At 40.5% G+C, this 26,906-nt stretch overlaps 1 protein-coding gene across 3 annotated transcripts in view; it reads right to left on the bottom strand.

The window, feature by feature from the left end:
* The window catches only part of LOC134344346 (polycystin-1-like protein 1), a 241,095-nt gene that overhangs the window by 167,715 nt on the left and 46,474 nt on the right, over positions 1-26,906 (bottom strand). For all 3 annotated transcript variants that reach the window (XM_063043975.1, XM_063043977.1, XM_063043976.1), the window contains exons 4-9: positions 25,322-25,503; positions 24,212-24,370; positions 21,391-21,710; positions 19,036-19,122; positions 4,353-5,589; positions 1,214-1,467 (exon numbers count right to left, since the gene is read on the bottom strand). In XM_063043975.1, the coding sequence (XP_062900045.1) occupies positions 1,214-1,467; positions 4,353-5,589; positions 19,036-19,122; positions 21,391-21,710; positions 24,212-24,370; positions 25,322-25,503 (2,239 nt within the window). The remainder of the gene's footprint in view (positions 1-1,213; positions 1,468-4,352; positions 5,590-19,035; positions 19,123-21,390; positions 21,711-24,211; positions 24,371-25,321; positions 25,504-26,906) is intronic.

Here is a 26,906-nt window from a genome sequence, read left to right as displayed (position 1 = left end):
AATGAAAGGTAAAAGTAGTAATGCATTTAACATTGTGCTAAGACTTATCATTAATCTTAGTACTAAGAGTGATATCTTCTTCAATGGAGTGCTATTAAATTTCCATCGAAATTAGTTTCCTTAGCTAACAATGCTGTTCACATAATATTGTTTGAAGTGATTAGGTTTGTAAGCTCGCAAACACGAGGAAATCTGCAGATGCTGGAATCTCAAGCAACACACATAAAAGTTGCTGGTGAACACAGCAAGCCAGGCAGCATCTCTAGGAAGAGGTACAGTCGACGTTTCAGGCCGAGACCCTTCGTCAGGACCACTTGCAAACACGAGGAAATCTGCTGATGCTGGAATTTCAAGCAACACACATAAAAGTTGCTGGTGAACACAGCAGGCCTCCCCCTTTCTTTCTCCCTAGGCCTCCCGTCCCATAATCCTCTCAAATCCCTTTTGCCAATCACCTGTCCAGCTCTTGGCTCCATCCCTCCCCCTCCTGTCTTCTCCTATCATTTCGGATCTCCCCTCCCTTCCCACTTTCAAATCTCTTACTAACTCTTCCTTCAGTTAGTCCTGACGAAGGGTCTCGGCCCGAAACGTTGACTTTACCTCTTCCTAGAGATGCTGCCTGGCCTGCAGCGTTCACCAGCAACTTTTATGTGTGTTGCTCGGATTGTAAGCTGATGCAACAGCTGAAATTCTGTATTTGACTGAACGCAAATTATAAACTGAATCCTCATGAAATATATGCGAAGTTGACAACCAACGCACTGACAGCTTCAAATTTATAATATTTTTTGATTCTTAGAAAGTTTGCAACCTTCTCTTCTGCAGATCTTCTGTAGTTTTTAAGTATTGTCTTCATTAACAAGCTTTGTAAATTTAGATCCTTTGATCTGGTCTCTAACTAGTTTTCTCACTAGCTCCATTAATTTATGGGTACATTTGCTAATATTTCTCATCTAGAACAAGATAGGCTGGTACTGCTGAATATGCAGTATTTGGATAGGAAATGTTTAGAAGGTTAAAGGCCAAACTTGGGCAAAAGTGACCAGCTTTGATGGGCATCTCAGCCAGCATGGATGAGTTGAGCAGAAGGGTCTACTTCTATCCTGTCTGACTCTGTAAGCTTTTTAAGCATGGGAGAAACTAAATCCACCTTTTCCATGATGGTGCTATGGAACACAATATTGTAAAATGTAAAACTATTGTAAAATGTTACCTTGAATTCATAGGTCACGGTCTGTCCAGCTGCCATATTAGCCAAATGAATGAGCCGAGGACCATGAGACAAATGGGACACATTTAGGACAATCTCACTTGAAGTCTCTGATGCCAGATTGGAAACAAATAGATCAATCTTCTGAAGCCCAGCTTTTCTACACCTGTACATTATAACCGGACTTCCAGTTGTCACTGTCTCATTGTCAAACAGGGTCCATTTGTATATGTATGCTCTATTTCTCCACAGGTATTCTGATAACAGAAAATGATTTGTCACAGCATGCTCAAACACATTCAAAATGTATTTCATCAACTTAATAGTTAGCACAAAATTATCTTTCACTCGGTTTGCAATTCCTGCTGCAGAGACTTTGTGAGACAAAGGACTCATTTATAACTGGATGAAGTTTTCAGTAGGAAACCAAAAATTTAGAATCCATTTAATTAAACACAATAGAACCCCTTAATAAAAAACATTCATCCAATGCTGTCAATCGCTTAATATGTGAAAAAAAGAAAAAAAATTGTACAAATAATAAAAAAGTATACAAATGACATGCAGAACAATAACCGCAGAGTCCCTGAAAGTGAGTCCATAGCCATGGAGACAATTCAGCATTCTCGATCAAATCGCGCAAATAGTAAAAAAAAAGTAAATGAAACACATGGAACATGAAGTGGAGAGTCCTTGAATCCGCGAATCCCCGAGACCCTGCAGAGCCCGTTCAGCGCTGAGGCGAGTGAAGCCTGTTCAGCAGCCCAGGACATCGACAGCTCCGGAATATGGCGGCACGGAAACCAAGACCCCTGCATGAACTTCAGCAACGAAGGCTAATGGAATGAAGGACTTATTGCAAGGGGTAAGGAGAATTAAAATGGAGAACTTTTGATTTAACTTTATCAGAATCCTAGTGAGGTAACAATTTGAACAACCCATGATGCAAAAATGACAAAGTGCTAGTAGCATCTTCTGAAGGGAAGCTGCAAGAAATACTGGGTAAAGTCATTGAAGAAAGTGCAAAGAGAGGATTGACCATCAACTGTAAGAATACCGAACGTATGGTTGTCACAAAGAAGAAAGAAATACAGAAATGCGGACTGAAGCTGGGCAACGCAACAATTAAACAAACATGGAAGTTCAATTACTTAGGGAGTATAATAACATCTAACGGTGGGCCTAATGTTGAAGAAAGATTGGGATTGGTAAATACACATTTGAGCAATTGAACAAGATACTAAAGAATAGCATAATTTCTGAGGGTATGAACTCAGAGTGTTGCGATGTGACATTCATTCCACACTAATGTATGGAAGCAAATATTGGACAATATCAAAACAAAATGAGGGAAGATTTAAAACTGCAGAAATGTGTTTTTTTTAAGATAATGAAAATGTCGTGGAAAGACAGGAACAAATGAGGAAGTGTTGTGAAAAGCCAAAATAAGAAAAGAGCTGATATTATTAATGAGGAAACAGCAGCTGGAATTTCTGGGACATGTACTGAGAAGCTCGAACATCTTGCAGTGATGGGAAAAACTGATGAAAGAAAAAGTTGCAATCGACAGCACATGACATTCATGAGTTACATCAAGAGATGGACAGGCGCAAGTTTTGAAGAACTTGTTAGAACTTCTCAGATTAAAGGCAGATGGCAGACCATGATTGCCCAGGTCATACGACATGGCACATAATGATGATAGAGTGAGATAACACCTAAAATACTGTGTAAAGTTTTAATCAGTATAGTTCATGAATGATATGCTGTACATATCAGAGGCACTGCAAAGAATGTTAATTGGATTGATACCTGGACAAAAGCAGAGATATTATGCTCTAATTTTATATAAAACTTTGGATAAACTACAATTGGAATACTGTACACAGTTATGAGCACCACAATATAGGAAAGATGTGACAGTGATAGAGAGAGTGTAGAGAAGATTCACCAGGATGTCATCTGGGATGGAGCATTTTAGTTAAGAAGAAAGACTGAAAAGGCAAGGTCTGTCTTCCCTGGAGCAGAAGAAGCTGTTGAGGGGACATGACTGAGATACATAATATTATAATGAGTATAGATAGAGCCAACTGCAAGAAACTTTATTCTGTCCTTTTGTTTTGTCTACCTCTGATAGGGGAAAGGGCAAGAGGTTTAGATATGATATGAAGGGGTCAATTTCATCCAGAAGTGGCAAGGATTTGAAATGCATTGTACAAGAGACTGGTTGAAATGGGGTCACTGACAGCATTTAAGCAACCCAAATGCTTGAATTGTTTAGGCAGAGAAGGGTTTGGGCCAAGTGCTGGCAGATGGGATTAGTGCACATGGATGCCCACTGGTTGGCATGTATGTGGTGGATTGAATAGCCTGTGTCTGTGCTGGACCTCTCTATGACTCTACAAAGGGATTAGCATATGGACAAGTTAAGCCTATGCTTATTTGGAGATCACAAAGTTAAGAAGCAATCATATAAAAATACATGAGAGATTTTGAGGTGAATAACAGGGTGAAATTTGAGAAGCTGTTTTCTCAGTGGTGCAATCTACAAGTAGGGGGATGAATTTCAGAAAAAGAGATTTAAGATGGTGATCAGGAGTTATTTCCTTTCCTAAGGGGTTGTGAACCTTTGGATGTTTCTGCTCCAGATAGTCAGACACCAGTAGAGACAGTTTCTTGAAAACTATTAGAGAATGACAATCATTTAAACTACAAGGAAGTCAAAGATATAGGCAGAGGGAAAATGGTGTTCAGCCCAAGAATGAATCAGTCACGAATTGACTGTATGGTTGAAAACAGCTTATTCCTGTTCATCTTTATGTTCTTACTTAAATAGCAATTTAACATTTGGAATAGAGAATTACAGTTATTACAATTAGTTTCATTTTATTTGCATACTGGTACTGGGTTTAACAACTAAAATTTGATCTGCAAGAACTTACTTTAACATATTTCAAGAACAGTTCCAATGCAATGTAAAATCTTTTGATCATTCACGCAACGAATATTGTAACTCAAAACCATACCTTATTTCTTTGATTACCAATGACATCCACTTCAGGGTTCTTTAAATTTTAGGACAGGAAATGTCAAAGACAAAGGTAACAATTGTAATTTTCACTCAGTACTGAATAAAACTTACCATTAACTTCTGCAGTAAGAATAATATCTTCTTCCACAGTGGGTTGCCGCTGCATTTCTATAGCGACAATATGAATTTCTTTCATAACCAAAATGGTTAATGTGACATTGTTTGAAGAGATTAGGTTTGTAACCTGAATCAACAGCTGCAACTGCCCAGTTTGATTGAAGGTAAGTGGCAAATCCAGTGAACGACTTGCTACAAAACTGTTACTGGTAAACATAGTAGAGCCATTTACTTGTATTTCAATGGTCAGGTCTGTACCAGAGGTCACACAGATAGAGATGATTACTGTTTGGTTGACTGTGATTATGTTGGGAATACTAGTTGTTATATCTCCCACAAGATCTTGCACTGTAAATTGAATGGCAGTCCCCGTTATTTCACTTAACTTGTTTCTTGCTGTTACACCGGCTAAGTAAGTTCCAGGTTTAGAGTATGTATACATCATAAGAGGTGTATTTGTTTGTACAGGTGTAGAATTAGAGTTAAATTTCCATGTGTATGTTATGTTGGTTCCACGAACTACATGAGCATGAAGACTGATTGTGGAGCCAGTCGTTAAACATTTGGGACTGGAACTGGTCAAAGAAAGGCCTTCAATTGCATCTTGGACTTCGATGCTGATACTAAATGATGCACTGCTGATTGGATTAGAAACTGTCACTTTTAAAATGTAGATACCTGCTGCTTCAAATAAGTGCTGGAGAAACAATTCAGTAGTTCTTCTCATTCTTAATGTACTGTTGTCTTTTTGGATAGTCCAAAGACACAGTGCGCCTGTTTTATTGATAACATTTGCAATCCTAAATGTAAGATTTGTTCTTGAAGGTAATACTCGATCCCCTAGAAGTAAATCAATTTTAGTTATGCGTTCATAGACGTGGAGGAGCTCTGCCAATGTTGCATTGACAACATCCATTCCATTATACAGGCCAATTGAAATGTTGAAAACACCAACAAATCTGTACGTATGAAAAATTTGAATGCGCAAGGTGCAGTTTTGGAGGCCATAATCTTCCATTAGTTGCAGATGAGAACGTCTTTCAAGTGCTGGTGAATGGTCACTCAGTGTGTGACGATGAGTCATTCCTGTTCCAAATGTAATGTCAAAGACTAATAACTGGCGAATTGTGGTAAAGAGTTCCAATTCCAATGTCAGGTTCTCACCAACAGCAATATTATAACCATTTTTTGGCTTAAATGTTAAATGAGAGATTGATTCCTTTACAACAGCCTGGAGAAACAAAATGATAAAATAACATTAGTTTGTTACAAAAACACAACAGAATATGTTTTGGAAATGTTCAGCAGATGTGACAGCACCTGAGGGAAAAACAAACCGTCATTAGCCTTTATTTCAGATTTCCAGCATTTACAGTGCTTTGCTTTTGGACAGCAAAATCATTGATCCCACTATCATGCAAAAAGTTATCAACAAGAACATTTTATCCATGAGCTCATCCTGATCAGGTAAGGGTTACAAGGCTGACAATCTGAGGAATCAAACAATGCCTTCCCACTGTAAATGCTGCTCAGTTAACTGAGTCCCTCCAGCAGACTGTTGATCCATATTCCAGCATCTGCACTTTCTTACGTCTCGGTCTTACTGAGTGAGACTTCAGGTTTCCACCTGATGGCATACAGAAACACAATTAAGAAATACTGCTGATAAGTCACAGGGATAAAGCCAAAATAAAATCAGAAAGTACCAACATATTTATGTTTCACTATTTCCTGTTCCCAACAATTCTTCAACATAGTTATAATTTTCTCCTAGTTATTTTTTTGTTGGGAGGAGAATTCCATGGGACCAGATGGTTCTCCACTGCCTCACCCAATGGCTTTGTTGTACATGAAAACTTTGATGACAATCATCAAGAGGCTACAGAGCAAAACTTGTTTCATCTCACCAGTTCTGGTGAAAGATTTAATGACTTCAAATGTTATTTCTGCTGCTTTCCTCATTTATGCTGCCTGAGCTGCTGAATGTTTCCACTATTTTCTGATTTTGACAATAGTTACTGCAGCTGAATAACTCTGGGGAAAGAAATTAAGTTTTCAGTTCACTTAATTCATTTATTTATTAACTGACTGATTGAGATACAGTGTAGAGTAGACCCTACCTGCCCTTCGAGCCACACCAACCAATAATCTCCTTAGTTAATCCTAGCCTAATCACAGGACAATTTACAATGACCAACTAACCTACAACAGTGGGAGGAAACCAGAGCACCCGCAGGAAACTCACATGGGCACGGGGAGAGCAGACAAACACCTAACAGGCAGTGGTAGGTTAAACTAAGACAGTCCACCACATTTTAATGCCAAGACCTTCAAAATATGAGGCTTTTTGCAGATTTCTATGAGAAATCATAACTGATCAGAAAAGAGCAGTTTGAACTTCTAATAGAGTATGGAACATAGAACATAGAACAATACAGAACTGGAACAGGCCCTTCCGCACACAGCGTTGTGCCAAACTAACTAAACTAGTAATCAAACAGCCAGCTAAACTAATCCCTTCTGCCTACACAATGTCCATATCCTTCCATTTCCCCCACATTCATGTGCCTATCTAAATGTCTCTTAAAAGTCCAAATATATCTGCCTCTACCACCCTAGACAGTGCATCCACCAATCAAACGTAAAAAACCTGCCCCTCAGATCTACTTTCAACTTGCCTTTTTCACCTTACATGCACACCCTATAGCATCAGACATTTCAAACCTGGGAAAAAGATATTGTCTGTCTACTCTCGCTAAGACTCTCATAGTTTTATAAACCTTGATCAGATCTCTCCTCAGCCCCTGCTTCTCCAGAGAAAACAGCCCAAGTATATTCAATCTCTCATTCAAACAAGCCCTCTAATCCAGAAGCAGCCTGGTAAATCTCTTCTTCACTCTTCTCCAAAGTTTCAACATCCTTCCTGTAAAGGGGCGTCCAGATGCAGCCTAACTAAAGTTTTCTAAAGATGCAGAATAACTTCTTGATTTTTGAACTCATTGCCTTAACTAATAAAGGCAAGCATGCCATTTTTCCCAGGGCTGAAATGGCTGCCACAAGAGGGCACAGGTTTAAGGTGCTTGGGAGTAGGTACAGAGGAGATGTCAGGGGTGAGTTTTTTTATGCAGGGAGTGGTGAGTGCGTGGAATGGGCTGCCGGCAACAGTGGTGGAGGCGGATACGATAGGGTCTTTTAAGAGACTTTTGGATAGGTACATGGAGCTTAGAAAAATAGAGAGCTATGGGTAACCCTAGTAATTTCTAAGGTAGGGACATGTTCGGCACAACTTTGTGGGCTGAAGGGCCTGTATTGTGCTGTAGGTTTTCTATGTTTCTATATGCCTTCTTAACCACCCTACCAACCTGTGTAGACACTTTCAGGGAACTATGAACTTGGACCCCAAGATCGCTCCGCTCATTAACACTGTAAGGATTTTCCCTTAACATTGTACTGTCTTTTTACTTTGACCCCCACCCCCCACCCCAGGTCAACACCTCACATTCAGCTAGGTTTACTCCATCTCCACCTCTGCCCATATCTGCAACTGATCAATATCCCTCTGTATTCTTTGCCAATCTTCTATGCTATCCAGAACACCTTATGCTCTCGTAATTTGTCCTGCTCCGATTTAATACTCTCCCGCAAGGTCCATTCTTACCCTTATCAATAGCTTCCTTAACAATTAACGATTATCAATAGCTTCCTTAACAATCTCTGTTCTCTAACTGCTCAGTCATTGAAAGCTTGGTCATCTGGCTAGGCTCATTGGCCAACACCTGGTCCAGTACAAACCCTCATCTTGTTGGACTATACATATTGATTTAAGAAAACTTCATGGATGAACCTAATGAATTCTGCCCCATCTAAACCTCTTGCACTAAGGAGGCCCTAGTTTACAATAGTGAAGTTGAAGTCCCCCATGACAACAACCCTAGCCTTTTTTCACTCTTCCTAATTTTGAGTTCTACCCATATAGACTCAGTGGACGAGCCCTCCGTTATGTTCCTTCTGAGTACAGCTGTGATATTGTCTCTGATTACTAATACAACTTCCCCTCACCTGGCCCACCTTACCTCACTATCCTTTCTAAAACATCGAAACCTTGGGACATTATGCACCCATTCCTGTCCCACTCTCAACCAAGCCTCTGCAATGGCAACAACATCATGGTTCCATGTGCTGACCCATGCTCTGAGTTCATCACCTTTACTCATAACACTTCTAGCATTAAAATACACACTCTGCAAACTATCTGTCCCATCATATCTATTACTTTGCTCCTGCCTGTTTTTATTGGCCCTGTCGTCTACCTTCCTCTCCATCTCTCCTCGTTCTGACCTGGTGCTCTGGTTCCCATCTCCCTGTCAAACTAGTTTAAACTTTCCTGAGCAGCACTAGCAAACCTCCAGGCAAGGATATTGATTCCCTTCCAGTTCAGGTGCAACACATCCCTCTTGTACAAATCACCCCTGCCACAGAAGGGGAGGTCATACCTAACAAGCCTAATTATGATATTTTGTGAAAGCAATTGAAGTAGAAGACGTAGGAGTATCCATGGAATTTAGATTTACAGAAGGAATCCAATAAGTTTGTGATGATTGTATTAGTAATTTACACTACTAATCTCGAAGCATCTTTAATCCCATGAAGGCAATTTTATTTATCAATAAAATTCAGTGGCTTCTTTTTCGATACCTCCTTTACCTAATAAAGTGGCCAATGAGTTTATGTTCACGATCTTCTGTTGCTGTAGCCTATCCACTTCAAGGTTTGACATGTTGTCATTCAAAGACGCTCTTCTGCATATCGCAGTTGTAGTATGTGGTTATTTGAGTTAGTTACCTTCCTGAAAGTTTGAACCATTCAGTCTGGCCATTCTCCTCTGACCTCTCTCATTAACAAGTAGTTTCTGATCACAGAATTGTTGCTCACTGAATTTTTTTTTGTTTTTCGCACCATTCTCTGGGTAAACTCTAGAGACTGCCTGCATCTGCTACCAACATTATTACACTATCAAAGTGATTTAAGTCACATTTCTTCCCCATTCTGACTTTTGGTCTGAACAACAACTGAACCTCTTTGCTGTATCTGCATGCTTTTGTGCATTAAGTTGCTGCCACTTGATTAACTGATTAGATATTTGCATTAATAAGCAGGTATACAAGTGTACAGTGCCTAATAAAGTAGCTACTGAGTACAGATAGACAGTTAAAATTATATTAGTTATAAAAGAATGGAAGCTATTGGATTATATTCAAAACCCGTTGGCTTAACTTCTGTCCCTGGGAAGAAATTCTACTGTCTAACCCTGTTCAACCCATATGAGATACCAGAACCATTGTAATGTTGTTGATAGGCCAGTCAGTTTCAGAGAAATAAGTGCCGGCCTAGTCTTGATCCCATAAACAAACTAAAAAAAAGCTTGTTCCCTTAAGATTAAAGCTTATAGAACTGAAGTCAAGAATTGTTAAGTTTATAAAAGGCATTGAAATTGGAAGGAAGTGATCTGTGATTTCCTGCAAGGAACCATGCTGGGCCTTTAGTTATTTGGTAAATTATTAATGATTTAGAGAAGAACCATATTTCCAGCTTGCTTATTGTGGTAAACCATATATATATGTATGTTGTAACTGGGTTACCTGTCTGGACACGCCCCTCTGCTGACTGCCCCTGTGGCTCCTCCCACAGACCTGAATAAAGGTGATTTCGCCACTGCTCCTCCTCCTCACTCCAGGGGCAGACACTCAGCATGGAGGTCACGTTTTACCGTGAATAAAAGCCTTTCAGTATTTACCCTACTTCCAGTCTTTTGGAATTATTGATGGTGCATCACTTATAACCTAACAACTGCTGACAGGTAAGGAATGTGGATAACAGCAGTCAATTACAAAGGAGACATCGATAAGTTAAGTGTGAGGCAAGACCTGTGGCAAACGAATTTCAACTTTGGTTTAAAATGTTTGACCTTACAGAGAGCCAAACTACAGATATCACTTAACTAGCAATAAGCTAAGTGGAAGTCTCGAAAGATTTAGGTGAATGAGGCATCAAAATGTACTGCTTGGTGCAAAAGTAAATAGAATTCGCTAATAGAATTTTGTTCTTTATGCTTAGCTGGTTGGAAATTAAAGGACTGAAAGTTTTGCTCCAAATATTGAAAGCTCTGGTTAAATTTGAAATATGATGTACAATTTTGGGTGCTGTACCATACCTTAATGATGAGTATGAGAAAGACTGTGGAGCAGACACATTAGAGCAGCCAAAGGCAGACACATTGCTGGGTCGTAATTACCTGCACTCAAGGGTTTTAAAGGGAGTAGCTGTAGAGATAATGGTTGAAATGATTAAAACTTGATAAATTCCTAGAGGATATCAGAAGATTGGATAACAACCAATGTGATTTCCTTGTTCAAAAAGGGAGAAAGACAGAAGGCAGGAAGCTATAGGTCAGTTTTTGGCAAGCTGCTGGAGTCAATAATCAAAGAGGAAATAACTAATTACTTCGGCAGTGAAATCTAGGTCTGAAGCAAATCAATGGGTGGCATGTTCAAGGCCCGGAGCAACTCACCACAACGAGGCTTGGGTCCTAATGCGAGGTACAACCCGCTATTTTGGACAATCTAAATGCCAGCCATTATAGACTGGAAAGGCAGAGTGTTGAGAGTCACACGAGGTTGGATCGCTTTGGGAACTAAGCTGATTTGGAGAGGTTGAAAATGGCTCCTTCAGCGTTGAAATCTAGGCCCGGAGCAATTCGCCAGTGGTGGGGCCTGGGTCCTAGTGTGAGTTTCAGACAATTTAGGTGATTTTCCAGGATCTTCTCTCTTCAAGACGCTAAAGGCTGTGAGACTGCCCCCAGCTGTTGTGCTTTGTGTCTGCAAACTTTGTGGCAATTTGCCCTGCTAACGTGATGAACTGAATACTGAGGTTTAGGGCCTACTCCAGGCTGCTCTGGGGGTTTGGATCTAAGGGCTCAGTTTGCTTCAGAATGTTGTTGTTTTTGCTCACTTCTATTATTTATATGATTTGTCTTGTGCTTTTTTTTCTTTCTTTGTGGGCATGGCGGGGCGTCTTATTTTTTTCATTGGGTTCTTTCAGGTTCCTTGTTTTACAACTGTCTGTAAGCAAACAAATCTCAATGTTGTATAATTTATACATTCTTTGATAATAAATAAATGCACTTTGATAGTGAGTTAGATTTCAGAAAGACATGTGACATGATACCACATGAAAGGCTGGAAGATAATTAAATGACGAAGTATTGAAGGAAGTGTGCGAATGTGGAATGAAAACTGTTGGTCACAAAGAAAGTAAGGGGTTTGTATAAATGTGTCCTTATCAGGCTGGAGGGGTGCAACTAGTGGAATATCCCAGGGGTCAGTTCTTGGTACTCAGTTTGCTAACAATATAGAAATAAGAGGAAAGGCATGTTGTGATAAGATCATTGTGCTTTTGCAAAGGAGTAGAGATAAACTGAGTGACAACTAGAGTTTAATTTGGGGAATAGTGGATTTGTTCACTTTGGTAAGAGGAATCATAAATCAGATTATTATCCAAGTGAGAAGTGACTGCAAATGAGTGACATTCAGAGGGATCTAGGTGCTCCAGTAAATAAATCATAGAAGGTTAACATGTTAGTCCAAAAAAATAATTTAAAAGGCAAACAACATATTGGCTTAACATATTAGGTGTGTTTGATGTCTCTGGGCCTGTACTTCATGGAGTTCAGATGGATGACAGGGGATTTCAGTGAAATATACCAGATACTGAACGGCCAGGATAGGGTGGACATGGAGGGAGTCTTTCCATTTGCAGGGGAGTCTAGGATCAGAGAACACAGTCTCAGAATAAAGGGATTCCTCTTTAAAACAGAGATGAGGAGGCATTTCTTCAGCCAGATGGGGGTGAATTTGTTGCCAGAGAGGCTGTGGAGGCAATGTTAGTGGATGTAGTTACAGACATCCCACCTCTCCCAGAAGTTCCTGGAGTCTCCCACATATCGATAGTGGCTCCCTGACACCCGGAAATTATATACAATATCCTGGAAATAGATGTTTTTGAGAGGGAGAGCGAGCATCCTGATTGGTCTCTCTTTGTGCTAAGAGTGGTCCCCAACCACCGGGCCGTGAGGAAACAATATGATTTGGCGATATGAAACAATATGAGTCAGCTGCATCTTTCCTCATTCCCTGTCATGCACTGTTGAATTTTAAAGCACACGAGGTCATCAGTTACCCAAGACGTGCAAAGGAATGGGTCCGTGACCCATTTATGAATGTCCCCGGTGAATGATCCATGTCAGCGCGGGAAAAAGATCAACTCCTCCAGCTTGCAAATGCCGGTGGGCTGAAAAGTATGTTTGACATAACATCTCTGCCAGCATTCTGGATCAAAGTCAAGGCTGAATAACCTGAGGTAGCCACGAAAGCACTGAAGACATTGTTTCCATTTCCAACATATTTCTGCGAAGCGGAGTTTTCTGCAATGAATGCAACGAAAACTAAACTGCAGAATAGACTGGACATAAGGAACCCCCTTCGAGTATCGCTGTCTCCCATCACCCCTCGCCCTCGATGGGACCATCTTGTTGCAGGAAAAAAGGCCCAGGGCTCCCACTGATTCAGCAATATTGGTGTGTTGCAATGATTTTATATGTTCATACAAGGAAAATATGCGCTGTGTGTTTAATATCCAAACATTGCTTAGAATGTTATGATGACTTATAGGTGACTTATAATTCAGTGGTCCCCAACCTCCGGGCCGCGAAGAATACAGCGGTAGCCAGAACGCACCCAGCACATCTTTAAGAAAAAGGCCGAAATAAACAAGCTAATTAATTAGGTGCCGTCTGGAACGTAAATGTCGGCCCAGATCAGAGGCGATTGCAGATTGCGTCGTCTCTGATCTGGGCCGACATTTACGTGCCGGGCAGCACCTAATCAGTTAGCTTGTTTATTTCAGCTTTTTTCTTAAAGATGTGCTGGATGCCTCCTGGCTACCGCTGTACTGCTGCAGTCTTCGCAGCCCGGAGGGTTTGAGACCACTGTTATAATTGACTTATCGCTACATTGATGCGAGGAAAATATGTGCTGTGTGTTTAATATTAAATCCGTTAGATAAACCACTTTAGAAATGAAATTGCGTGTATTAGCCACTTACAAGTGACTTATAGTTGACTTATTACCTATATTCCGATCGCGTTTAACACCCATCCCGCCCCCCGACCCGGGGTCAGCTGGTCCGCAAGAATATTGTCAATATTAAACCGGTCCGTGGTGCAAAAAATGTTGGGGACCCCCGATTTAAACTAGCTGGCTCTGCCAAGGAGCTACGCTATTGATGTCCTATATGATGAGGCCAAACTCCCTGTAGGCTTGCTTAAAGTTGTAATAGAATAAACATGATAATATAATATAAGTACATATTTTAATGTCACATTTGCTGCATATACCCAACTTGGTTCACAGATTAGACAAAATCACTAAACAAAGTATTACATACACTCCGAGGGTGGGGGTGGGGGGTGGAGGGAAGTGATATGGGGTTACAGGGGGCGGGGGTCCTACGTCCCTGAAATGGTGGTGCTACCTTCCTGAAATGAGGTTTTGCAGGGTGGGATGTCTGTAGTTAAGGCAGAGTTTGAGACATTCTTGATCGGTAAGGGGGATTAAGGGTTACAGAGAGAATGTGGGGGAATCAGTTTAAAGAAAATCAGAAAATGGTGAGGGAGACTTGATGGGTCAAATGGCCTAATTCAGCTTCTACATCTTATGGCCTTATGGCTTTTATTGCAAATGGTTTGGAATTTAAGACTAGGGAGGTTTTGTGATAGCCTTGCAGGGTGTTTGTGAGGCCATACTTGAATACTGTGAACAGTTTATAATTTATAATTTATTTAAATCTTACATCCATCCCACAATGTGAGGGAGTAAAAATCTTTGCGTTATAACTCCGTTGCAATGTACCGACATGTGAATTTAAAAGTCTAATGGCTTGTAGAAAGAAGCCGTTCCGTAGCCTGTTGGTTCTGGCTTTAATGCTGTGGTATTGTTTGCCAGACGGAAGCAGCTGAAACAGTTTATGGTTGGGATGATTGGTGTCCCCGATGATCATTCATGCCTTCTTTCTGCACCTGCTGCTGTAAATGTCTTCTATGGAGGGAAGTTCACATCCACAGATGCACTGGGCAGTCTGTACCACCCTCTGCAGTGCCCAGCGATTAAGCTTGGTGCAGTTCCCATACCAGCCAGTGATACAGCCAGTCAGTATGCTTTCACTGGTACCCCTGTAGAAGGTCTTGAGGATTTGGGGGCCCATGCCAAACTTCTTCACTTGCCTGAGGTGGAAGAGACACTATTGTGCTTTTTTGCCATAAAACCGGTGTGTACAGTCCAGCTGAGATAATCAGTGATATGTATACTGAGGAACTTGAAACTACTCACCCTCTCAACTGTGGATCACGCCTGTCTCTGCTCCTCCTGTAATCCACAATCAGCTCTTTTGTTTTTTGGACATTGAGGGAGAGGTTGTTATCCTGGCATCACTGTGTCACGGTGTCAACCTCTCCTCTGTAGGCTGTCTCATTACTGCTAGAAATAAGGCCGATCAAAGTCGTGTCATCTGCAAGTATGATCAGCAGATTGGAGCTGTGTGTGGCGGTACAGTCGTGAGTGTAAATGGAGTAGAGAAGGGGGCTCAGGACACAACCCTGGTAGGCACCTGTGTTGAGTGTCAGAGGAGCAGAGGTGATGCAGCCCATCCTTACCACCTGTCAGCGATCCAATAGGAAGTCTATGAAGTCTATTACCTAATAAAGGATTTAGAAGCATTGGAGATAGTCCAAAGAGGATTCACCAAGCTAATTTCTGGGGTTGCTCTATCAAGTGAACTTAGACAGTTTGGCTGGTGTTCCTTGGGATTTAAAAGAATGAGGTATGACCTTTTGCAAACATACAAGATCTTATGGAGTCTTGACAGGATAGATGTTGAGATGTTTCCACTAGAACCAGAGTCACAAACAAGGGGACAAAGCTACAAAATAAGGCTTTAGTTATTTAGTGCAAAGAAATTTCTTCTTTCTGAGGGTAGTGAATCTCTGGAATTTTCTGCCCGAAGGGTAGTGGAGGTCAGATCATTCAATATATGTAAGGTCATTTGATATATTTTTGATGAGTTATTGAAAGTTTGAGGAGCTGAGGGTTAAGGGAACAGACACAGAGGAGGACTTGAGAGGGTTGTACACTCAGCCATCCGCAATCATGGGCACAACACTCTCCACTATTGCAGACACCTTCAGGAGGCAGCATCCATCACCAAGGACCCTCACTATCCACAACATGTCCTCTTCTCATTACTACCATAGTGGAGAAGGTACCCGAGCATTTAAACCCACACTCCATAATAGGAATATCTTCTTCCCCTCAGCCACTGGATTTCTGACCAGTACATAAACGCATGAGTAACACCTTGTTATTACTTTCATTGCACTATTTATTTGTTTTTACAATTTAGAGTAGTTTTTTACATCTTTGCACTGTATTACTGCCACAAAGGAGCAAATTTCACAATATATAACTGATTCTGAGCCAATTAAAGCTGATTTTAGGAAACACATTTGCTCAATGGGTAGTAAGTATGTTGAACTGTTTCGCTACCAAAAATGTCACTGATAACCAAATTAATAATTTTAAATGTAAGGAAATTAATTCTTTTGTTAACCAAAGAAATGCTTAAGGAGCTGACTTGTGTATCTCATTATTTACGTTCATCATACTGATGAAAACTATTTCATATATTGATTCCATCATATTCTAACACTAAATATCATATTGCATTGATACTGCACAATATATTCGAACAGTGGCCCTCCATGTGGCAATGGGGAGGAAGCGGTCCCCATCTGAAGCTCTTCAGAGTGCTAAGTCTGCTCTTCGCTTCGGGGATGTGGTTGGCCAAGTCCAACATGGGAGAGCCGGGCTCGGGCTCGTCCCAAAAGCTCCTCAGTGGCACAAGGCAACATCAGTGCAGAAGAGACGGCTCATGGTGGAGGAGTTGAGAAGACAGAAGGAGGCAGAGCGAAATGCCAGGGCCATCTCAATGGCCAAGCAGGGCCAATGGACTAATTGGGAGAGTCTGGAAAAGAGGAAACTTAGCTGGCGTGACATTTGGGAGATGGAGGGATCTCGGCTAAGTTTTGTCATCAGAGCCACTTATGACCTCCTACCCACACCCCAGAACCTGAACCAGTGGTGGGGAGAAGACCCCGCTTGCTCTCTTTGTCAAGCACCTGGGTCACTAAGGCACATTTTAACAGGATGCACCACGAGCCTCACCCTGGGGCAGAACACTTGGCGGCATAACCAAGTTCTCAGACGGCTGGCATCAATCTTGCAACACAGGCGAATCACCACAAATGCTCTCCCACAAACATCGGCAGGAAATGTCCACATCACACGATTTGTATCAGCAGGCCAACCTCCAGAGCACCATATAACATCAAAAGATGTAAGCATTCTGCAGGTTGCTTGGGATTGGAAAATGGACGTAGACTTGGAAAAAAAGCTTGTGTTTTCCCCAGACATTACGGGTACAACACTCCAGCCAGACACGGTCCTGTGGTCAACAACAGCCAAGCTGGCATATGTTGTGGAATTGACAGTACCATGGGAAGATGGTGTCGAAGAAGCTTATGAGAGGAAAAAGACCAAGTACTCTGAACTGGCAACTGAAGCTGCCCAGAATGGCTGGAAGATCAAGATTTTCCCTGTAGAAGTGGGATGCAGGGGATTCGTTGCTACATCTACGACCAGTCTATTGAGGAAGATGGGGGTGAGGGGTCACTCCATCCAACAAGCAATCAAGTCCTTGTCAAATACAATAGAAGAAAGCAGCAAATGGATTTGGATTAAAAGGAAAGACAACAACTGGGCTGCAAGATGAAGACAGGAGGGTATGGAACTGAGGGGGGTGTATCTGGGATACCAAGTAACACTGTTGAGCCCTCTGGAGACATCGTGGGCTTATCAACGAAACGTCAAGGAAGGAGCGTGCCCACCTGATGACCCCGATGACGTACCTACCCTCCCTCCGTGTCACCACTCCAAACCCACTGCCAACATCGAGAGTGCCGACTTACCACAGGGATTGAAACATCAAGTCCTAGTAGCTCTACTGTATCAAATGCTTTTAATCAGAATCAGGTTTATTATCATCGGCATGTGTCATGAAATTTGTTAACTTAGCAGCAGCAGTTCAATGCAATACATGATAAAATAGAAAGAACAAAAATAAATAAGTAAACCATTTATAGTAACTATATATCTGTATACTGAATAGATTAAAAGTAGTACAAAAACAGAAATAATACATATTAGAAAAAAGGAGAGATTGTGTTCATGGGTTCATGTCCACTTAGGTATCATATGGCTGAGGGGGAGAAGCTGAGTGTGTGCCTTCAGGTTTCTGTACCGCCTTACTGATGGTAACAATGAGAAGAAGGCATGCCCTGAGTGCTGGGGGCCCTTGTAATAGACATCGACTTTGTGAGGCACAGCTCCTTGAAGAAGTCTTGGGTTCTATGGAGGCGAGTACCCAAGATAGAACTGACTGATTCTAGAAGTTTCCGTACTTTCTTTCAGTCCTGTGCAGTAGCTTACCAGCCTCCCCCCCCCCGCCAACCCCGCACCGTGTACCAGACAGTGATGCAGCCTGTCAGAATGTTTCTCCACGGTATACCTATAGAAGTTTTCAAGTGTTTTAGTTGACAGACCAAACCTCTTCAAACTCCTAAAGAAATATAGCTTCTGCCTTGCCTTCTTTATTGCTGCATCAATATGTTGGGACCAGGTTAGATCCTCAGAGATCTTGACACCCAGGAACTTGAGATTGCTCTCTCTCTCCACCTGATCCCTCTACAAGGATTGCTTCGTGTTCCCTTGTCTTACACTTCCTGAAGTCCACAAACAGCTCTTTCATCTTGCTGACACTGAATGCAAGGTTATTGCTGCAACACCACTCCACGAGTTGGAATATCTCACTCCTCATCTCCACCTGAGATTCTACCAACAATGGTTGTATCATCAACAAGTTTATAGATGGAATTTGAGCTGTGCGTAGCCACATAGTCCTGGATATAGAGAGATTAGAGCAGTGGGCTAAGCACATACCCCTGAGGTGCTCCAGTGTTGATTGTCAGTGAGGAGGAGATATCACCACCAATCCACAAAGATTGTGGTCTTCCAGTTTGGGAGTCGAGGAACCAATTGCAGAGGGAGGAACAGAGGCCCAGGTACTATAGCTTATCAATTAGGCCTGTGGGAATGATGGTGTTAAACGTTGAGTAAAAGTCAACAAACAGCATCCAGCAGCAGCAGTGTTATTGCATATGTTATTTTATATATGTATTTCATTTAGACATCAGATACCACCAGATCTTTCCTCCAGTTTACTACTCAGAATGGTTCCCACAGAACAATTGAAATTTTGGAGTAAAATCTCAACTGTACTGGTTGTATTTCAAGTGGACAGCTTTTAGAATTCACATAATGATTAATATACTTTCTAGAACCTGTTAATAATCTGATAAACTACCATGAAGTAGAGATTACAACATAACTTATTGGAAAGTCAAGTGCTTATTTCAATCATTCACATATTTTTAGCTTTTAGGCATGCTTACCACATAAATTGTTTTCTGGATCCAGTCATACATGTTTGACACATTGACAGTCACTTGATAGACCCCTTCATACTGAAATGTGTGACTCTGTATACAAAAATAAATGCAGCTCATTACCAGCGAGATATGGTTTAGAAATCATTACAATAAACCAAGCGTAATTTGCCATTATTTGGTTTTCTAGCCTGACATGTTTAATTTGATTGTTTTTATTAGCTGAGCAGTGTAAGAGGCCAAAGATTAACAGACCTTAACATTGATAGTTTGAACACATTTGACATAAGACTGAACATTCTGTCCAAGCGCAATGAGGGGGAAAGATGCGTTCAGCATCAGACCAATCAACTTCTCTAACATCAAATCTCTTGAATATGTGAAAAAGAAACTTTCTGTAATACCTCTTGTGCAGTTAGCCATAACGGCTGTTTCAATATTTCCAAAGACTGTTGGCCTACGTATAATTCACACATGCCTGACTGGCTTGGCTTGAGGAAGACAACAGGACCTTTTGTGCATTCCTGTTCATCTACAATAAGTTTACTGCATTAAACCTGCACAATGCCAAAAGCAGACACCTGACACAGGCAGTGTTACTATATCATGACCCATACACCATTTTTACCTCCAACCTTCAGCAAAACTGCTATATCATGTGGTATCACAAATTCAGCAAGGGCCTGTTGTGCATCATTTATCAATTAAACTGGGATTCAGAGGTGTTCCTTGATTTGCTCTCCTATCCAGCAAAACTTGAGAAAATAATCACTAACAAGATCTGAATGATTTATCTGAAACTGTAGTAGAGCCAAAGTTAATTGTAATTTATAAAAGGAATTAGTATTTAAGATTAAAGCACAGTGACGACTTGCTGGTAGCAAACAAAACAATCAAAACTATAAATTATAGTATTAATCACATTTTTTCATGGACACATTCACTGCAAACAATAATCTGTAACTTCCTTTTCAGAGCTGAGCTTTTGAACGACCTGTACTACCTGGCATTTTTGTTGCGTGAACTGAAATCTTGAAGGTGCAGGACTGTTGCTACATGGCGCGTACAGGCTGAAGAGAGCGAACAGGGCCTGGGCCCAGACCCTAGAGCAAGGATAAATCTGATGTTTGACCGATTTAAGTGCTGGGCCGAATTGGAAAGGTCAGGTATGGGCCAAATCAAAGAGGCGGAGCCCGGGCCTGAGAGCATATTGAGCCAGCAGGGCCTGGGGCCGATATCGACGAATGACTCAAGGTTTGGCCAATTTAAGCTCCAGGCCACAATATATTGAGCATGCCCGCAAGAAAACGAATAACAGACTTATTTGAGGTGCTATATATATATATATATATATATATACTTAGATAATACATTTACTTCAAACTTTGAAATTCTATGTGATGAAATGTAACATCCTTACCAACTCACAAGAATGTCTGGACTGTGCCCAAAATGGAAGAAGAGAATAAGGGAGGGTGTTGAGCAGCTCAGGTATCTCCAATAAGAGAACATGACACCCCAAACTACTAACTCTAGCTCCTGCCCCTCCTATAGCAGCCAGCTCATCATTCATACAACTGAACTGAATATACTCACCCGCAATTCCAAGGAAGTGCATAAAATGATAATGGAATCACAGCTTTGGTCATTCTATTACAGGAAAGACATGGCTAACCTTGAAAAAATGCAGAAAATTACAAGGATATTACCAGAACCAGAGGCCTTGAGTTATAGGGAGAGGTTGTCCAGGTGAGGTATTTATTTCTTGGAAAGTAGGAGAATGAGGTATGACTTTATCGAAATGTTTAAAATTGTAAGAGGCATAGGTAAGGTGCATGGTAACAGAATTATCCCAGCCCAAAATGGGGGCGGGGGTAGGCATAGAGTAGGATGAGATGGAAGGGGTATAAAGGGGACCTGAGGGGCAATTTTTCATGCAGAAGGTGGTGAGTATAGGGAATGAGCTGCTAAAGTAAGTGGTGGAGGCAGGTACAACAGTACCATTTAAGAAGTATTTGCATAGACACATGGATTTACAGGGCTTGGAAGGATCTGGGCTGAATGTAGGAAATTGGGACTAGCTGGGTCTGAATCTATGTTGTATTACTCTGTGACTCTACACAGAAAATGGTGAGGGTCTGAGCCCACTGTGGTTACAGAGAGCAGATGGATGGAAGCAGAGAAGAAACAAAAATGAAAAGTGAATGTTACTTTTCAATGGGAGCAATGAATTTATGTGCATTCCAGGAGACATTCTGTGAGTATCTCTCATGTTCCTCTGTCTCATGGTCATAACTTACACAGAAGTTTCCAGCTCAAACTTCATGATTGCTGTGCTACTATTCAAATAAAGCAACTTACCACTGTATCCAAAAGACAACCCAGTTGCTGAAGCCCACTGCAGTTCTTCAGGTTGTTTGAGGAATATGTACTGTTGTCATCACTGAAGTGCCAATAAAAATTCAAATCAATCCCCATCGCAACAAAGGCTTCAAAGTTATAGGCAACTCCAAGAAAAGCCTTCTCTAGTGGACCGATGTCCTCAACATCAAATGGAATACAGGATGGAATCTGCTCAGTTACTTGTACAAGCTTCACCTCAAGAGCAGTGGGTGCAGGATTCAGAACCACAACGCTGACAGTTTTCTCTTCCCTGGAGATATGATTGTCTGCAAATACAGCTGAGGAATTGAAAGCACATATTTAATAATCATCATTTTCCACAAGTGCTGTAGTCTGGTGACTTGGTGCCGATTATTCAGTGTAGTGTTCTGTAGACATGAAGTCGGTCTGCATTTTCTTTTTTCTAGATAAGATCTTTCCCTTACCCAACTAAACGTTATTATCTGAATTGCTTTGTAATTCAAAATAAAACACATGGAAGGCTATAGCAAGAATGTCATAGAGCCATTCAGTATGGAAACAGAACAGATGGTTTATGCTGACCAAATTCCCACTTAAGCTAGTCCTATTTGTCCACATTTGACACAGATCTCTCTAAAGCTTTTACTGTCCATGTGCCTTTTAAACGTTGTTAATATGCTTACCTCAGCTGCTTCCTCCAGCAGCTCATTCCATATACTGACTGCTCATTGGGTGAAAAGTTGTCACTCTGGATCCTATTAAATCTCACCCCTCTCACCTTAGTTCTTGATTCCCGAACCCTGGGAAAAAGATGGAGCCCATTCATCCTATGCCCCTCATAATTTTATACACCTCTAAACGATCACCCTTCTTTTTCCTCTGCTCCAATGGTAAAGTCCCTACTCAACCTCTCTCCATAACTCAGTTTCTCAGGTCCTGGCAACAGCCTCTGTACTCTTTCATTCTGCTGGCATCTCTCCTATAACAGGGTGACCAGAACTGAACCCAATATTTCAAATATGACTTCCCCAACGTCTTGTACAATGTAACACAACATCTAATGTATATACTCTATGTCCTAACTGATAAAACCTCCAAGAGAACCACAACCTTATCATAGGGTTTGGATGCTTGTGTGCCTCAATGAGCTGGAGAATTATATTGGTTGGAGTCAGGGCCTTGTGCTTTGACTCTTAGTAGAGCCGCCCACATCAAACTGGTCAAAGGGTAGGCTAAGAGTGGTCTACTGGTCGTCCAGGTTCAAGGGTTCAGCTCAGGGTTAACATTGGTTCAAGAAAATTGTTGTGGAAACAGCAACAAGGAATCTTTCTATATCTCTGTATCACACTGAGGACTCTGAACCAAACCTGGCACACAATAGAGAAGATGGCCAAGGACAGACAGAGATAGAGATCCTTCATTGCTGCCCTAAACGCCAGTGCTGAAACGGGCATTAAGTTAAATAAGTACCTGATAAAAACCATTGTGCCAAAAGCATTCATCACCACCATGCCTACTTCTGACAGCACTTTTGGGGAACTATGGTCTTGTACTGCCAGGTCCCACTGTTCTACAACACTCCCAAGGGACATACTGTTCAGTGTGAAATGTTGTTGTCAAGGCCGTGGGTCTGTTTTCAAATCAATACTATGAGGAAAGGTCACATCTCAAATGGAATGGAATACTGAACAAACAATGTATTGTTTGGGAATTGCACAATAATTCATCAATATCATAGAGTTATAAGCTGCCCTAGCAACGTTCACACAAACCCAAGTGTAACATTTTTTCTGAACTACTTACCTTGTGTTTGATTAAAATCAAGTTGAAATTTTTGATTCCGATCTGATTATATCTGACTCAGGAACAAAACTTTTTACCAAAGGATTAACACTTCCAAGTTCAAATATTAATATAGTTCACCCAGATATGCCAAATCAAATTAACAGTCTTTTTTTGATAATTGTTCATTAAGTAAAAATGGAAAAATGCTGAATAATATAACAAGTTTGAATCCATAAAATCTCATTTCAAAATTAAGCACTGAACAATTCAGAATATTTCCTTTTAACTAATATGGAGCTGCTTTTATCCACATAGGACTGCTTGCAGTTTAGATATGAATTAATTTATTACCTGTTGGTATCTTGCTTGAACGAACATACTAAAGCGCGAATACTGATTTTTTTATTTGAATTACTCCGGCTTGTAATTTATGTGTTGTGATGGTCAAAGAGAAAATCTATCATGATATTGTCAAAACAATTACAGAATTTCCTTCTTAGCATCATCCATGTCCTAAGAATAATCTTAAACCTTAAAGACCATACTCAAATGTGGTATCTGATACATAAGTTTAGGTTCAACAGGTCTAATTCTCAATATCCTCAAAAAACTTTGTAATTAATATTGGATGATGTTTGGGCAACTATTTGGGCACAGGGCCAGATTAAAAAGGTCATGGTGACAGGCCGGTTCATCTCACTACTCCACAACGTTTACTCGGTTCTGCACTGAACTAAGGGTGTGGGGATGGACTCTCTGTGGACTTCAGTTCAGAACACTATTTACTTGCGTTTATTGTTTTTCTCTCCGCACATTGAGTATTCAATGTTCTTTTTTTATGGGCTCATTTGGGTTTCTTTGTTTTGTGGCTGCCTGTTAGGAGTCAAATCTCAAGATTGTATAATATATACATTGATAATAAATGTACTTTGAACTTTGGACAATGTATCACAAATATGAAAAATATTAAAAATATAAAAAACAATATTGACTTAGGAAGAAGTTATCAGTAACTCACTGTAATAGAACTTACTTATCAAATATTTTCCAGGTTCAGTATAGATCCAAACAGGAGATGTTGAAAAAAATCCACTAGAGATTACAGGAACATTCAGGCTGCTATAATCTATGTGGTCCCAGTGAACTTCTATTCGCACATAAGAAAGGTCAGCTCCATTCTGTGTTCCTGCACCTGAAATAAAGTCATATTTCATTTTGACTGTAGATTTGACCACTATCAGCAAGCACATAACATCAGAAATGCAGAGTACCATCAATTTCAATGCCTACAATTTCTAAATTATTTTCATCATTACCTTGTTTTGCTTTTTTTCAGAGAGCGAGTTACGTATGCTGGAACAGAAAGGCCTCTTGGAAATTTCTGAATGCAGAGAGTGCATGGCAGAGATGTTTACGAGGAATAGTTCCACCTTTGGGCTCATTGACTTGAGAAACTGCTAACCGAGCAAGGACTGTATCGGCACAGAGTTGCTGAAGAGATCTGCATAGATGCACTTTGGAGGAAGCTGACAAAACACGGTTCTCAGCAGGCCAGGCAGCATCTATGGAAAACAGTAAACAGTCTACGTTTCAAGCCGAGACCCTTCATCATTCTCGGCCCAAAATATCAACTGTTTACTCTTTTTCATAGATGCTGCCTGGCCTGCTGAGTTTCTCCAGCATTTTGTGTGTGTGTCGCTTGAATTTCCAGCATCTGCAGATTTTCTGTTGTTTGTGACTAAACACAGGAACCAATTGCCAATAAGATTGGTAAGCGAGTATGGAGGAAGGCTTCTGTGGAACATAATTCCCAACACATAGCAGCTGAATTGCCTTTTTTTTATATTCAGCACTCGATCTAATTCCTCCAATGCAGTTGTTGAATCAATCCAACTACAGAATCATGATCATAAATGCCTTATTCCTGAACTTGGAGAAGACGTTTCCTGACTTTACACATTAAGTTGAGATGCTGGAAGCATCTCCTGTCCAGTGTTCAGTGGTACTCAAATGGTCTGAATGCACCATTTGACCATGAGCAGGATCTGGAGCAGACCAGTTTGTCTATATTTAATATTTGAATAGTGAGACTTGAAGGATATTCAGTACTTAAAAGTGGCAGCAACAGAATATCATTTCTTACTGATTGCACTATCAGCAGGACCAGCCAAGTATCCACAAACTTCCAGCATGAATGGTTTTTTCGTTTGTACATGGTCTGCAATTAGTGTGAGACTAAGGTTCCTTATGTATGGTCCAACCGTTTGATAGACAGCCATTTTACTTTCTCCATCTCCATATGACAAGCAAACGAAGCCAGTACATCTGTTGACAAAAAAGAAATGCACTGGATCAAGTATCATTTCATGTTCAAGTTTTAAACAGTCCAATAAATCAAAAATGTGAACAAGGAGAGATTCTTCTTTATTTCCAAGTATAGGAGGTCTCATAAGAGACACTCTTTTAAAATTGCCTAATCCCCAAAACTGTTCCTGCTTCAGAGGTTGAAGGTTGGAAAAAGTGGAAAAACATTTGCATTAGTCAATATTGAATTTGTTCCCAGAGCACAAATTTCGCATCTCAAAAGATGCAGAGAATACTGCTATAAAAGATGTTAAGTTGACTTCTTATACCACTACAGAAACAAGGTGCGGAAAACCTGCAACACAAACTCAAATTCTCAGTACTTCAGTCAGGATCTGCAAATCATCTTTCAGGAGTCTTGAAGAGAGATTGACAAATTAAAACAATCAATAACTCTCGCTCTCCATGTTGCTGCCTTGACTGCTGAGTGTCTTCAGCATCTTTATTTCCATTTGCATAATATCATAGAATGGAAACAAAAATCTTGTTTTACAAATGATTAAACAGACATTATCCATATCACTAAAACCAGGATATTGTAATATATCATGAGAATTGCTTTGATAAAGTTACTACTTTGATTTATATACATTTATGGGTGTATACACTGATTAAATCCATTAATAATGTGTAGCACACGAATCACACATCCTGCAGAATAAGTTTTTCCACAGTAATAAAAACAGAATTTTTTTTGAATTGACAACTATTTCACTGGTATAAGACTGAAGAGGTAAATGAAGAGCTCTGCAGTTCCACTGAATAAACAATGACACAAATACTCCATTCAAAAAGCTGCCAATTCTGCACAGGGCTCCTCTGCAGCAGTTTCAGAGACCACCACAAACTCGGACAAACATGGAAGAGTCCCAAACTCGATACAGTTGGTTTCTGCTGCAATTACTATTGTGCTTCAACACTTCACTTCTTAAAGAATAGAGCAATGCTTTCTCAGCAGTTGTAACTTAAAAGTTCTGATCTAAAATCTACTAAATTAACTTGTCCTGGGTTAGGCTTGACAGATATTCTGTTGTTTTATTTATTGCGATGGAGATAAAGAAAGGAACAAGGTATCGGGTATCGTAGAGATTTATGAAGTAATTCATTTAAATGACCTTAAATTATTTCAAAATATATTCTAATACTTTAATCCTTCAAATGATTTACAAATGATATGTGAAAATTATAATTTTATTTGTAGGCTGGTATCAAATACATTCAGATTAGACAGCTGCTTCAGCATGGGTGCATGGCTCTTCTGGTTCATATCTATGATATTTATGGCTGTATAGTACTGTACCATGCTGTGCAGGCCTTGCTCATTGGCTCAGCGCCACTGCTTTGAACTAGGTATCATGGGCAGG

The sequence above is a fragment of the Mobula hypostoma genome, chromosome 3, assembly GCF_963921235.1.
Source record: "Mobula hypostoma chromosome 3, sMobHyp1.1, whole genome shotgun sequence".
NCBI lineage: Eukaryota > Metazoa > Chordata > Chondrichthyes > Myliobatiformes > Myliobatidae > Mobula > Mobula hypostoma.
The sequence above is the reverse complement of the archived record's forward strand: the minus strand, read 5'-3'. Positions and strand labels throughout refer to the sequence as shown.